General features: G+C 36.3%; 1 protein-coding gene across 1 annotated transcript in view; it reads left to right on the top strand.

Moving 5' to 3' along the window:
* Window positions 1-5627: 5627 nt before the first annotated feature.
* The window catches only part of LOC124172025 (zinc finger protein 665-like), a 51245-nt gene continuing 40310 nt past the window's right edge, over window positions 5628-16562 (top strand). The window contains exons 1-3 of the mRNA XM_046551429.1: window positions 5628-6144; window positions 6264-6401; window positions 10387-10554. Coding sequence (XP_046407385.1) covers window positions 5977-6144; window positions 6264-6401; window positions 10387-10554 — 474 coding nt within the window. The 5' untranslated portion in view covers window positions 5628-5976. The remainder of the gene's footprint in view (window positions 6145-6263; window positions 6402-10386; window positions 10555-16562) is intronic.

Below are 16562 nucleotides of genomic sequence, written 5' to 3'. Positions count from 1 at the left end.
ACCGATGCTTGTCCTGAAGATTTTACCCACTGGTTTGCAAATCCTCTAACAACAAGGTGATAAACTTAAACTATAAAGAGCAGATCATATGATACATATAAAAGAAGATAAGACCGATTAAATACCTTATTATAGAAATTTCAATGAAACCAAAAATAAGCCTAATTAACTTAACTCACCTAAAAGCCTGCGTTTAAACGATACACGTACAAGTTAATGCCTGTTTGCGTGAATTATTTTTGTGGACCGAAACGGAACATGTACGAATGTTTGAACCTAGCTAAAATAGGTTAAATTTGCCGATCATGCATTTGCACAAGTTGAGTGGTTACACGTGTAACCACTTAACGTGCAACAACGCAACCGTACGGTACATTTCGTGTTCTTTCTCGCGTTCATACATTTAGACTTGTGCGGATTTATGTAGGTGTAAAAAGGCCTTAAGTGGAGTGTCCTTTATGCGATTTATCAATTGCACTCATGACATTGTATGACAGTCTCAAAAGCAGTCCTACACTTGAACCAATCTCGTCAACAACGAGCCTTAAGCATAAATGCAATGCGTGTCAACCTGACCTTAAGAAAATTACATAAAGTAAAATACAACCGAACATCAATAATTGATTAAACTTCAGTTGAAGATTAGAGGAAGATATCATCATTTAACAGAGAATACAATCTTCATGGGGAAAGCTTGAAGAAAACCTAGGTTGGCCGCCAAAAAGCAACAAACGGAATGCTTTAACTAGAAGTTCACGTACCCTAACCTAAGAAGTCATATTCTATCTCAATTTCACGCAATATCAAGTTCAAATAACTAATAATTGATCTAAATAACAAATAAATCAATATAACTTACAAAATTAACATAATTCTTATGTAACGGACGGAATGCTTCGACCGGAAAGTTCACTCACTACATGTCTTATTAATTTCGAATAGCCATTTTCTATCTCCCCTTCTCGCTAGCTCAAGCTTAAACCACTAATAATTAAATAATATTATATATAATTAATTATCACAACAACAAAGTTTATAAGATATCTTGGTCTTGCCGCTCAATTTCTTCCCCGATCTGGCCCGTGGCGACTCTGAATTGTGAAACCATTGAGTTACAGCCATTTGCCTCACCGTAATATCCCCCGAATAGTTCTTTAACCATTTGGTTTTAGCATTTACTATCCAGGCTATCTTAGCGACTTCTTCCATCAACTCCAAATGGTCATATTATTGCCGGCCAGGTCCACAATTGTTATGAACACCATTTTCTTTAGCCTTCCTTCCCGTTCAAATTCGCGCTGAAAACCGGTTCGCTCCAGCCATTTCTTGGGAGCGTTTGTAGCGAGAGAAAGCGAATATAGTGACGTCATGCGTGACGTACGAGAGCGCCACGGGAGCTTTTGTAGCTTCTACTGGACCACGAAAAGACTCGCTTCCAGGGGCCTAAGTCCGTAACTTGAATTCTCCTTTCTCCGGAGACTCTGTACTCTCCCGTAGTTTTCTCCCGACTGTAGTCCGTAACTTGGCGGAGAGAACATCAGTTCCTGGCCGCTACCGGAGAAAACTCTAATTCTCGGTATCGGACAGGAACGGCAGGTAGGTATGAAAAATATTGAATCCGAAGCCGGCGATACCGTGAAGAACCAATAGAAAAGCTTTGTTTCAAATAAAAAAAACGAGAGGGAAATCAAACGATTCTCACCTGTAATAAGGGCTACTCGTTCATCATTAAAGTTAAACTTTCAAATAAAAGAAATTGATGCATCGAAATTATAATTGATAGTGGATAAATCGATTTAAATCCATCGCAGATATATTTGTTCATTAGTACACACAAAAGAGTATATTATACCATTGAAAAAGGAGAGACTAATGCGTAACACCAAAGCATTTTTATGTTTTAGATGTAGGTAATCTTGTATACAAACGGCCGCTGTATTCATTGATGATATATATGGCACATTTTTTTGCACTTCGGATGCTTACTTTCATTGGTGAATGCATGATGAGTATGGAAAAACATAACTATCAACGTCAGTATTACATGCATTTATCCTCGAAAAGCTGAAATACGCAATGTGGGAGTGGAAAAAGAAAATTGAAAAACTTTACTATGCAGAAAAGAATCGTAAAGAAAATAACGTTAAGATAAATGTGTGAATGGTACATATTTATTCTTGCAAATACCTACGTGCCAGCAATTAGTAACATATGTTACAATCTCCCAAAATGTTATAGTTTAGGAAACACAACAACCTGCCTCGCTACTTTTAAAAATTTCAAAGACTGACAGCGTAGAATAGCGAAAACATGGGGAAAATGGTTTACTAGAGGTATATATAGAGAAAACAAAGCAAAATTACCCTTACTTGTACATATTTATTGCTCATCATATCACATATAGCACTACAACGCACACATTTCTATCTTTTTAATACTTATAATCATTATATTCGGAATCAACTGTTTCAATAAATATCTTGGCTCACAATAAATATAAAACACCATTATGTAACACTAATAAAACATGATAATCGGTTTTCCAATCACTTTGTACACACTAAAAGAATTTGCACTCCTTGAAGTTCGAAAGGATTCTTTACACCTCACTTCCTACTCATCACTAACGACTTAGAATCAGATTACGTTATTTCACATTAACATTGCGAAGACAATTAAATGAATAGGTTGAAACAAATTGCTAAACCAGTTATTGTAACACCAACAAACTTCGAATTTCACTATCACTCTCACCGTAACATGACCAAAACAAAAACAAACAACAACACAACGAAATGCGTGAAATGTAAACATTGCCAAAACCTCACATCTCACAACGGGAATTGGAAATAGATGCAATACGTAATAAAATCAAACAGAACTTAGAAGCGAACAAACGAATGAAAATTAACAGGCGTTCGATGTATCCCTAAAGTAAGACTAGTTCAAATATGAAACATATCCCCTTCGCAATACATAGTTAGATACCTTTCATCGTAATGTATACAGTTGATTCGTAGCCTAAATTATATACGTGCGAAATAATTTCGTCGAAGATGTTACATTCACAACACACTTCACTCTTTACTTCATCGTCTATGTGCAATCAATTCACTAAGGGGTACACTAAGGACACAAATTTTGTTCACTTATACTAGAGGCACAATGAAAGTTCACTGCACGTAGTTTCCTTGCAAATGCAGCCATACAAAAATTTCTATTCTTGTCACAAATTACACTACATAAGTTGCCTGCCTAACTTGAAGAATGCATTTTCGTGTTCTATTTTGTCACAAATACGTAAAAAACCATATTAGAATACAATTAGAACTGCAGTACGATCGCCCACAACGGTCCGCCATTGGTATTTTCCTCGTTTCTCCTATGGAGAAAATGAATCGCCGGGTCCCGGGCGGGTGACTCCCAAGCTCCCGTCCAGGGCGCGTCAGAGTCTCCAAATCGCGTTACGGACTTCAGTCGGGAGAAAGATACTCTCCAGGAGAGTCAGAGTCTCCGTTACTGGGAGAAAGTTTTCTCCGTTACCGTTACAGACTTCAGTTGGATGAAACTGGAGCTTCACGAGTCTCTTTTCTCCCAACTCGGGAGAAAACGAAGTTACAGACTTAGGCCCCAGTGCTTCGGAGCACTGGGAGCTTGTACTGGACTACGCCCATTGCCATACATTAAAAAAAATGAACGCTGCGGACACTCTGTGAAAGTGTCTACCCCACAAAATGATTGAAAAAATCCACAATATGGTTTTAAGTGCTAGACGAATCAAAGTGCGTGAAATGGTAGGGCCATAGGCATATAGTTATAAAAAATAATATTAAAAGCACAAAGTATGGAGTATATGTTATTGTAAATTTAGCTAAATATTATTCATTCAGTGTGCGAGCAAACCTTTATAACAAATTGTTTATTACATACCTACATTAAATGCAAACACCCAAAAATTAATAATTGGTTGCAATATTCAGTCAAGTGGTGTGATAATAAATAGATAATTACGTAAAAAAGATTGCAGGCATATTTTTACATGCGTGCAATCAAGGAGACTCACCTAAGAACTATCAACTTAAAATTACTTAAACCTTAGGTGAAAAAATACCTTCAATTCATGGCTTCTCTTGCATAAATGTAAAAGAGAACAACTTACTATGCGTCAATACAGGAATCAATGGGCACTCTCTCAATATTCATGGCTGAGGCTAATTTTAACGCGATGTGAGCATTATTCAAGATAATGTTAAATGAAACAATAGCTAAAAATGATTTGAAACCAACTTTACGCGAGCTGAATAATCAACTATATTAAAGGAATTGTGCGGAAATAAACATCCGAGCATATTTTGCGGAGCACAAAGTTGCTTCATCGACAGAACCAAAACAATAACAATTAATGCAACCATTTACCACAGATAGCATAATTTTCCGCAATGCTTTCATATTTACTACCCATAATTTTATTGCAATACTTTACAAGCAACGAAAAAGAGTCTCAATGTAAGCTATCTGGTCGAATTATGCGAATAAACGAATTGTACCATATTTCAACAACTGTGAATTTACTCAAGTAGACAGCCTATACAAATATACATGCCCCTCGAGTCGAAATTCCCTTCCACACATCATTCTCCATTTTCGATGAAACTGGAATTTTATTCAAATATATAGCATGGGTAGTCGAATCATTGCATACTTGCACGAAAACATGAAGGGATCACTCCGAATAGTAATAAAGTTTTTGAACATCTACGATTCTCCACTCAAATTTTCAGTGAGCATATAGTAATAGGCTGACACAAAAACATTGAGTATGAGGTCACACCACAGAGCTTTACACACGATATACTAGTTCACAGCTGTTCCATCCATCCTGAAAATTACCATTACCATGTTTTTCCTCATTTTTCCACATCTGCGGCCGAAACATCGAGATTATTCCATCATCATCCATGAAAGCACAGGTTAAGGGCGTTGCCTACTACATTTCCTAATCAAAGAATAAACACCGAAATTCAGGGAGTCTTACTTTATAAAGACAAACTTTGAGTTAATTCAGTCAAGCCATATCGTCACGACAACAGAAGCAAAGCAGCAATATATTTTAACACGCAATAAATAAATGGACGCCGAAACCTAACACAATTACGACGAACTTAAAACATATTTCCCTTTCAATGATTACTTCCCATTACATACAACATGCGTTGGACAAACTGCGAACGGATATAGGTAACATGTTCAGCATTTAATCCCAAGAAATCATTATTATTACTATGAAACAATGACCTTAACCACCTGTGCACAGCCATTTTGAAATCTTTCCAAACCAACAACAACAATAAACAGCTGAATTCCTGAACGAGATTTTCAAAGGGTATTATATGTATCCAAGGCTTAAATTATTTTTTTAAATGTTAATAAAGCCACTACTTATATTTGCAAGTCATTATTCCGCAGAAAACAGAAACAGTTATAAATTCTCCTCTCTCTCATTGGTTGCGAAAAACTGTTATGGCGGTTTCCATACGGGAAAAGGCGGAGCTTCCCAAGAGGCGGAGCTTGCCTCGCACAAGCGCCGCCTCGCGGGTTACAGGTGTCGTGAACCCCTATTGTAAGCCTGCTATGAGTATGTGCCTCTAGCGGTAACAATCATAACTAGCCAACAGTTAATGTAAACCAATCTTTGCTTGCATAATCTTATATTAACATTGATCATTTCATTGATTATGACAATTCTCGTTAGGTCTCTATCCAATTTGCTGCGGTGTATTTTTTCTTTGAGACGATTGTTAGTCTTTTAAGTTTTATAATTTAAACTTATCTTTCACCGTGAGCATTATAAATAACGAATTCATTCATCATTGTAATGAATATAGTTTCCCCGACGAATTTGGAGATCTCAGTCAGTTTGTGTTGGTGGTTTCATTGACGATTTAATTTATTCAAACGAGTGGTTGAAATCAAAACATGAATCGTACCGCCGGTATTTTCTCGGTTTCATCGGAAAGAAATTCCGAGAATACCCTGTGCAGACTATGCATGAAGAATAATGATTGTTATTACAACATATTCACTTCAAACGTAGCTTGCAGAATAACGGTGAAGGATGCCCTGCATGGTTTACTTGGTTTAGAAGTAAGTGGCACATTACCTGCATCTTTTCGATGTTTAGTTTTCATATAACTTTCTTTATTCAATGTCATGAGCATAATGTTGCACTCTTTTAATGTATAGCGTGTTGATTGCTCTCTTAGGTTGGATTGGGAGATGGCCTGCCTACCACCCTTTGTCCACTGTGTTTGAAAAAGCTCACGGAATTCAGTGTTTTCAAAAACATTTGTTTAGAATCGGACGCTAAACTCAGAAAGCTGTCTGGGAGTAATTTCTTTAGGGTGAGTACTTTCTTTTATTCGTATTTGAAGACTGGTGCATGGTATGTTTCGACAGCAGTGACAAATCAACGTAGATTCGGACTCAACTATAGTAGAAATTTGATAGGATTTACTCAAAATTGTAATCGATTTTTTACACGATGCCATAATTCAAGAAAATAAATACGCACATTCGATTGGAGATAAGAAAGTAATTAGAGCAAATACTTTTGTTAAGTTATAATATTAGGGAATTTTAAAGGACTTTGACTCCGTGCAAAGTGCTTGTTACCTTGGAGATGGTGTTGCAGTGGTGTTAAGTGAAGACGTTCTGTGCTATGACACAATCCTTTATAAAATGCTGGGTAACCGTCAAATGATCAAACAAATCTCTTAATATTTCCTGCTATACATGAACTGTGATAGCGCTGTAGATTAGTTTCTTTATCGATGGGCAAGCTTAAGCTCTAATGCACGAAAAAAGTATCATGTTTTAATTGAACTCTCGTTTATGTTTTAATTTGAATTCTTGAGGTTTGCGTTATTTATAAATACATACCTGCCTACGGCTCAGACACTTTTTTCCATATTCAAGGCTTATTATGCGAAAAGATGAGAAGTACAATGAATGCAAAAGTTGCCTAGTGTTGAAAATTGCGTTTAAGCTTTGAAAATGATAGTTGCAAAAAATGTCCTTAAAAACGTTTTTTAAAAAAGACGTAAAATTGAAAACAATAAGAAAATAACTGAACTGTTTATTTGATTTAAACATGGCTTGTGTGGTGAAAAACCATTTTTAATTAATTTAGATGATTATCCTACATGTATGTAACAATTTTCACATTCGTGGCTAGGCCATAGGCAAAAATCATGCCTTTCCATTCCTGTGGGATGGAAAGGCATGATTTTTTTTCCTAAAGCTAAGTGGTCCATTATGATCCCACGATTATCATTAAATATTCACTGCATGAAGTAATTCAGCTGCAAAAAAATAAAATTTACAAAAAAATCTCGCTTGTACCAATTTTCATTCTCAGCATCCACAGGGAAAGGCCATGCAAATACAGACTCATGGTTCAGTTTAAAGTAATCATTAATGTATGAGCAAAGATCCTTATGAAAAAAAATCTTGAGTCCGACGTTCCTTTTAGTAAAAAAAATACTCATTCATGGTCACGGGAAAAAATGGCTCTTTTTCAAGGCACATAGATATTACACAATTTAGAGGAGGTATAAGCTTATACTCATGATTAAACAATATTGGAGCATGCATTATCTCACTATAGCGTAAGCTACTGGCTCTTATAGTAGGAAACACATAAGCAGTCATGTGAATGTACTCCCCCACGTACTGCTAATTTTGTGCTATCTGAACTATTCGAGCAGAGGGAGTTTTAATTTAAAAAACTGCATGATCCATGGTACACTATTACATCCTACGTTCATTTTAATCTGTGTCCAAAGACCAAATACATTTCATACTATTGATGTGGAGGTATCAGGATTACTAAGGTTCTTGTTTATCTTCTGTTTAATGCCCTAAACTATTCATTGCATTAGTTGCTCAGTGATTGGTCTCTTGCCTGTTGATATTGGTCCCTAGTATATCTGATAGGGTGGTTTCCTATTTTTTAAATCCTTAAATGGAAATGTTATTGCTCCTGGAGTACAAATTTCACGCTTTTACATTTTTAAATGGCATCTATTTTTTGTGATTTAATGAAAATTGAAAATCTTCGAGCACGATAAAGCAATGGCAAAGTATGAATGCTGGGAAAAGCCCATGTGAAGTCTGGCTGCTGATGTGTGAGGCTATGAATGCCACTACGATGCAGGCTGCTTGCTGCCGAGCATGGCTCTTGGGTAGAGTACCCTGCCGGCTGGTAGCGCTTGGCTTAAATAAGGATTCTTAATACCCTATCAAATGAAGGAAACTTTCCGACCATAGGCAATTTTAATAGGTGATTATTAAGAGATGTTTCTTTGAGCTCTTTGCCTTTTGCATGCATTGGTAATCTCAGACAATGTAAAACTCCTATCTGCTCGTATAGCATCTAGGTCCCTGTGACGTCACGTGGAGTGGCATCGCATGGGTGCCAATCTGGCTTTTTTCAATTGAGGTTAAAATTGACCATTTACATTCATCTAAACTGGGATTTCTAAAACAAAATAATTTTTATATTATGAATACACTCATGGTGGGTAATGAATCGCAATCAATGCCTTTGGTTTTCTTTGATGAAGAAAACTACCCTTATCTCGAAATTTCAGTACCCCAGTGCAATTTACCATTTGAAGGGTGAATCGCGCCCGGTAGGGTCTTCCGACCTTTTGGGATGCGTGGGACATTTTGTGTCCATGGACATTTTCTTCTCGTGTGCGCTTTCCTTCAAGTCTATCTTCCAAGATCACACTGAGGATTTAATACTTTTCTGCCTCAGTAAGATCTTTTGTGTAAAGTTTGCACTGGGATAATTAAAGTAAGTTTTGAGTTCTCTTTTTTAACTTAAATATTTTTCAGAAAAGTAATTTTGTTGGATGTTAACTTTCTCAGAAAATTTTTCTGTAAGAAATTCTCTGTACAGGGAATAATTGAATGACTGGTGTTCCACTTTGTGAGTAAATTTTGTGTAATGTATTTTGTGTATGTAGTCAGAAATTATTTTTTGAGCACAGAATGGATTGAATTAGTTGTTTTAGAATTGTTTTCTGGTATACTGTCAACTTTATGCAGATGTCTTTGGCAAAGAACTTTTTCACCTAAACCTAGAGCTCAAAAAGCATGATAGCTGTGTTTACTTTTCACTTAACTGAGTGATAAGATGTAGATTAAAAATATCTCCTAAATTTGTCAACCGCCAGGCTATTGATGTGGAGCTGTCAGAATTTCTTAGGTTCTTTTTTTATCTTCTTTGTTGTGTTGTACAGTATTCAGTGCATTGGATGTTCAGGCATTACTCTCTTGATCATTATCGTGTGTAACAGTATTCACAATCGTGGCTTGCCATACAATATGCGGCATTTTTTAATGGTTTTTGAGGAAGGTGTTTTGAATAAAATTTACACTGCGAATCTTCAATATTATTTTGATTGGTGAGTAATTCTATAGTGTGGGAAACGGAATGGTCTTGAAATTTTAAAATAAATTTAGTTAATTGCAATTTGAGCATAAGGTCAAAAATTGCATTTTTGAGAATGCAATGTAATCATTGTTTGACATTTTTTCTGTAATATTTCTTTGGCGAAGAGCTGTTTCACTTAAATTTAGAGCTCAAAAAGCGTGTTAGCTGTGTTAACTTTTTACTTTACTTAGTGATGATATTTGATAGTTTAAAAAAATGCTTAATTAATAGGTTTCATCCACCAGACTATTGATGTGGAGCTGAAAGAATTTCTTATAGTCTTCTTTCTCTTCTTTGTCATGCTGTGCACAATTCAGTGCATTGGCTGTTCAGGCATCACTCTCTTGACCATTGAAATTGATCCCAAGAATCTCTAACTGCTGTCACATCTATGATGTTTTGTACCCATGGACATTTTCCCTTTCCTTCAACTCTCTCTTCCAAGATCAGACTGAGGATTTCACACTTTCCCTTCTCAGAATGTTGCCAACATATGAGATTTACGCCATCTCTCCCAGAGTTCATCTTTGAGTACATGTAAACAAGATGTCAAGAACAACAGAAATGCATCAAAAACATATCCCACGTCAAAGATTCATATTTAAAGATACCACTGTTGAAGACAATTATTTTCTGGCTTCCATGGCCCCAAGGATGTTATAATACAGCCACTACATGAATTCATTATACCGAGAATCTTCCTGTGAAATTTCGTTTCAGCAGCTTTGTAGCGTTTGAGTGATAAATTAGCAGGCATGTAGACACCACTTTTTTATGCAATAGCTTAGATGACACATTAAAAATCCTGTTTCAAGATTAGGAGTATCCTTCAATTTTTGACGCTGAAAGAGGAGAGTTGTTTATCATTGTTACTTTATCTGCAGAGTATCAAAGAAGAGGAGGCAGCTGATGACAATTCGGGATCTCCAGCTGAGACAACTGACAGCATTAGAGATGAGATACAAGGCACCTCACATCTCACTTGCTCAGTCAAAACAACTGAAATATACATTCCTGTGTCAGACTCCCATCAACCTGGAGCAAATATGTTGGTAAGTTTTACTCTCATTGACAATGAAACCCGAGTTAAATATCCTTAATTTTTAGGTATTTTCTACGTTGCATTACGAAATTGCTTCTGCCCAGCGTAACTGGATGCATTTCTACAGGAAGTCACCCTCACTCGAGTGACCATCAGTTGTATGTCATGAGACAAAAAGCTTAACCACTCTAATCTATTTGCATATAACTCAATCTTAGCTATATAACACCACTAATCCTCTGTGAGAAATGTTAACGGTGGACAATCTCAATTCCCTTTGCAAGCCTATAGCCTTCACACTATCAACTACGTTGATGACCATGGATGTGAAACAGCTCCCAGTTTTGTCAGTCTATGATGCAGAACGTGCCTAGAATATGCTTCTCTCTTGGCACTAAATTTAACAGGGTTCCCACTCAACTGTGAAAACCTTAAAACCGTGAATATCCCGTGAATTCCGTCTACCGTGAAAAAACCTGGAAATAGCCGTGAATTTCGTCATAAAACCTTAAAAACCTCTCACACTTGATTGTAGATCTATGATTGACTGATCAAAAGAAAAATTGATGTGTCGATCAAGGTCAGTAACTCGCAGACACTGCCCACCCATTTATGTGCACACGTATGCAGTAGAACCTCGATCTGTCGTTTTTCAGGGGTATGGATGAAAAAAATGATGAATGCGGGAAATCGATTGATGCGGGAATGTTTGTCCGGGTTGCCTTTGTCCCACCAAACGCTGGATTTTTGCGAATTATGATATTCATTAATGGATTCAAACAAGATTTTAGCTGATTACGGGAATATTATTACTTTATCGAAACGCTTGGGTCATATTGTTGATTCGACTTATCTCTCTTTCAAATATCCTAAAGGAACAAGCCGCCTCGCTAAAAAATGTTTGCACTCCACTTGGAATTTTGGCTGCTATTATGCATTTCTGTCTGATGTAAAAATTCTTATCCATCAAATGCCATTTCAAGTATACGTATTTACGAGAGAAATGTGCGTGTTATGCCTCAAACAACTGATTTCGCCGTCGCAGTGATTGGTCATGAGATGGATCAAGAAGGCCAAAAATAGTTTATTATTTCAAATGTTCCTTTCTATCAATTAAATTTTTTATATGATTGAGGCAATGTGGCGTTAATCGTCAGGGGCATGCCCACCTGATCCTCGGCTTCATCCCACTTCTTGTTTTCACCAGGGATCTCGCTCTACCCCCACCCCTGCCGTCATGTGCTACTGGACATACCGAGGCGTTCTGCAATATTCATGTATTTCTAGCCCGGATTCTTTTCTTCATCATCAATTATTTACAGTTCACCATTTAAAGTTCTCACTTGTGTGTGGAAAATTATTCGATGGGACCGCGATCTTCAAACGATCAATGCAGGAAAAAGATACTTCGGGGAACGATAGATGCGGGAAAAAATTACATTGTCTTTATGGAACTTAATTTGGGACCAAGAGCGGCGAATGATGAATGCGGGAAAACGATCAATGCGGGAATGATAAATTGGGGTTTCACTGTATTCCGAGTGCAATTATTGGTCAGTGTGTCATGACGAGACACAGACCTTAAGCCTGTGATTGGAAGACCGGTAGCTAAAATGTTCATTAATCCTGGAAAAAAATTGGCTTCCCCGCCACCCTCCATTTCCCACCCTCAACCTTTTGCCGTCTCAAAATTTTGGCAAATATTGGTGACGTCATTAGAACACTTTCATTGCTAAGTTAGCATTCCTGGTGTCTATCGCGTTTGTTAAATTTTAAAGTAGTTAAAATGCGACCGGTTTATGTTACGTGATCAATATTTCTTCCTAAAACGGCTTACCAAAAGATCGTGAATTTGGTGAAATTTAGACCGTGAAAACCTGGAAAAAACCGTGATTTATGTAATTTAGTTTGAGTGGGAACCATGTTTAATTAACATGACATTTTTTAGGAACATATCTCTAGTCTTGAGTGAAGGATGCATGTAATAGGTACAAATATATGTGGTAAGAATTTTGTCTTCAATGGCTTGTCGTGATTTGTTCATTAGAAAGAAAACGTCACCAGTGCATACATTGTTTAGTAACTGACTTTAGGGGTATATTTTATGGTGGAATTCTTCAAATTCCATCCATCTGAAAATAGGTGCACAGACAATGAGGATATTACTGCACTCCATTGCAAATATTGAGAAAATACTAATCTCTCTGCTCCTATTGTCATGATGCGGATATTTTTGAAAACCATTTACATATAATGTACTCATCATCATCATCATTGGTCAATAATCCTAAGGTTAGTTTCATGCATATCTCCACTTAATTCTCTTATCAGCTTATCTTTTCACTATAATGCACTATAAAGGACATTATAAATCTAGCTTCTACAGGATGGAATATGTGAATATTTTGGTAAGTTTTATTATCATCTACAGTGAAACCTGAGTTAAATGACCCTAAGTTGTTGACATTTACTAGGTAGTATTAGGAAAGTAGCTTTGCCTATTGTAAATGCATGTATTTCTACAGAAAGTCACCCTCTCTTTTGTGACTTGGGGACCAGATGCCATGAGGTGAAAAATGAAGGACAGCACCATATTAAATAAGCGATAAGAGGAAAAGTAGGCCAATTGAAAAATAATGACAATTTTATAATTTGGAACAATAAAATTAATTTGCGGTATGATTTTATATATTTTTCTGTGGATCTAATTTCCCTAAGCAATTTTATGTATTTGTATAAGCTAGCTATTAACACATTCAATTCGGATGCGATTTTCATGAAAGTCATAAGAATCGGTCCATAAAATAAGAAAGGAAAAGAGGGAGTTTTCCAGAACATACCTTTGGTACAAACTATGGTACTAAACTAAGGGTAAACTATGGTAACTTTGGTACTATTTACACCCTACTAAAAAAATAAAGCGAAGAAGAGTAGGACATTTGAAAATTACGACAATTTCATAATTTAGAGTAATAAAAATTAATTAGCACTATGATTTTGTGTATTTTTCGGTGGACTTAATTTTTTTAAAGCAATTTTTGTATCTTTAACAACTCTTAATGAATATTTACTTAGGCTACATTTTCTTAATTTCTCTCAGCAGTCCACTGGGATTTAATCAGAGATAACACACTATCTTCATTTGTATTGTTCCTTGGTATGCTGAAGAAATATTCGGAATGTCTATTAAAGGATTTACTATATTGACTAACTAATAGCGATAATAATAATAATAACAATAATAATAATATTTATTAACTTCATTGGGATAATACATCCATGAGTTTCATCAAGTTAATACAGCATAAAATGCTAACATATAATGAAATATGATACAGACGAGCTATACAAACACACAGCTATCAGTGGGATTGAGGTCATAGGTTATTACACAACACCAGTTAAAAACTCATTTAGATTGTAGAAGCTCTTTTCAATTAGCATATTTTGCAGTTTGGCTTTGAATTGGATTGATGAGGAAATGGAACGGATGGTGTTAGGAATCTTATTGTACACAGTGGCAATGGAGTGGTATGGACCTTTTAAACAGACTCTGTAGGAGTATTGGAGGGTGTGTATGTTGTTTTTGGAGCGTGTGTTGTGATTGTGTAGGCTGGCGTTAACAGGGAAAAGATGAGGATTATTTCGAAAAGTGGTCTGCCTGGTGTGATGAATTGCTAGAACACATGTGAGAATGTGTGGATGTAAAATGGCAAAATAGCCCCGTTCTAATTTTGTCCATGCTTTTGTGCAATTCCGCGCCATTTTAGAAATAAATGCAGTTCTAACCTGCACAATTCCGTGCCCACTGTAAAATGGCCTTATCAAAGATATTGGGTTTTTGCAATCTTGCGTCACTTGGATTTTTCCATCATTGTGCCTTGTCAACTATATTGATGCCCATAGATGTAAAACAGCCCCCAGAAAAATCAGTCTATGATCCAGAAATAAGGTGGTTTCCTATTATTTTTTATTGCCTAAACCGAAAGATAATTACTCCTAGAGTACGAATTTCACACTTTTAGATTCTTCAATGACGACATCTATTTTTTGTGATGAAATGAAAAGTGAAAATTTTCAAGCGCGTGAATATGCGACGGCTAAGTAGGAATGCTGGGAAAAGTCCGTGTGACGTCGTTCTGGTTCCCGCTGCCGCAAGTGAGGTGACCTTTGGGCAAGGCTTCGAGCGCTGATACGACGCAGGATGCTGGCAGGTAGCAGAGTACCCTGCTAGTTGGTAGCACTTGGCTTAAATAAGGATTATTAATACCTTATCAAATGAGCAAAACTTACTGACCATAGCCAGTTTTAATAGGTGATTTTTAAGACATATTTCCCTGAGCTCTGTGCCTCATGCAGCATTGGTAATCTCAGACAATGTGAAACTCCTATCTACTCATATAGAAACTAGGTCCCTGTGACGTCACGTGGAGTGGCATCGCATGGGCACCAATCTGGCCTTTTTCAAATGAGGATAAAATTTACCATTGCCATTCATCTAAACCCGTATTTCTAAAACCAATTAATTTGTATATTATGAATACACTAATGGTGGGTACCGAATCGCAATCAATGCCGTCCGTTTTCTTTGATGAAGGAAACTACCCTATTCTACTGCCTGGAATATGATTCTTCCCTGTCACTAAATTTCCTTAACATGAGATTTTTTAGGAACATATCTGTAGTTTTAGGTGAGGAATACCTGTAATTAGCGAAGGGGGAGTTTATGGGGTATGAAATACCCCCAGAGCTCAGAAAATTTTTTAAGTTTAAACCTTTTTTAATTGGATTGATATTACTTACAGACTAGATAAAATGTCCCTCAGAAAGCCGTAAAAACTCATCATTTTGAACCATTTATCTTAAATTTTTTTTGGGGGAGGGCCCCCACACCTTCAGCTTACCCTAGCAGGTATTCCATGCCTCCAGACCCCCCAGTTTTTAGTAGTTGTGCCAAAACACATTCCGTGCTGACCGTATTTTAGAGAGAATGCCCTGTGGCTGACTTATTGGCAAAAATTTGTATTTTTTTATTGTTACTTTAATGACGTGATCTTATGATTTGTGATGCTGGGCATATGTTTTCAACTTTTTTTCTAAAAGTAACCCTTCATTTGTTGAAAATTTTGAAATTAAAATTTTCTATGTATCCTGTCAAACTTGTGATACCTTCCCCCAACTCACCTACATGTTTCCGATATCTCTTAGCTCATTGTCAGTACTGCAGCGAAAACCCATTCAGACCTATCACTTTCTGGAAAAAACTAATAAAAATAGTAATGCACCTAATATTAATTTTTTAATCTGGAAATGATACATTTAAATACGATTTTAAATGTTTTATCGCACTAAAGTAAATATTGCGAGTATTACCAATATTTCCTGCAAAAGTGTTGTTCCCTATAATGGAAAATGTGACTGAACAATATGATATCTTCTGGAAAAGATTTTATAATGATATGCATTGGCTTATAAGTGAAAAGGAAAACTTGTATAGACAAAAAATTATTGTAATGAAACATATTGTTTTACAAATCAGTAATTGACTAGCATACAAAGAATAATTTTTCATTTACTAATTACTATGCTTCAAATAATATCATTTTTAAATAGAAACATTTGAATTGAAAATATAAAAAGCATGCATTTAAAAAAAAACTATTTTTTCCCGCATGGTAAATAATTTTCTGCATAACAAATTCTAGTGATACTTCTGGAAACACTAAAGACACAATCGAGGCTCAGCCAGGCAGATGGGGCAGTAATATAATGTGTCCTGGCGGACATTCTTCTTGAAGCACTGCCTACATCTCTTCTGTTTTCGTCTTTTCTGTCTTTTGTGTTTTTCATATAATCGGGGTAATGTCCTGATAGGCCTCGGTTTTGGATGAGATGGGTTAGGATGACTTATCTCCTCAAAGGGGTTGAAGGTACAGATATTGTCATAAGAGATTCTATAATTTGAATTTGAAAGTCGAAGAGAGGAATTTTCCAATAATTTTCTGTGAATAAGTAATA

This window comes from Ischnura elegans (genome assembly GCF_921293095.1).
Source record: "Ischnura elegans chromosome 13 unlocalized genomic scaffold, ioIscEleg1.1 SUPER_13_unloc_1, whole genome shotgun sequence".
NCBI classification, from domain to species: Eukaryota; Metazoa; Arthropoda; class Insecta; order Odonata; family Coenagrionidae; genus Ischnura; species Ischnura elegans.
This window is presented reverse-complemented; position numbering and strand designations above follow the sequence as displayed.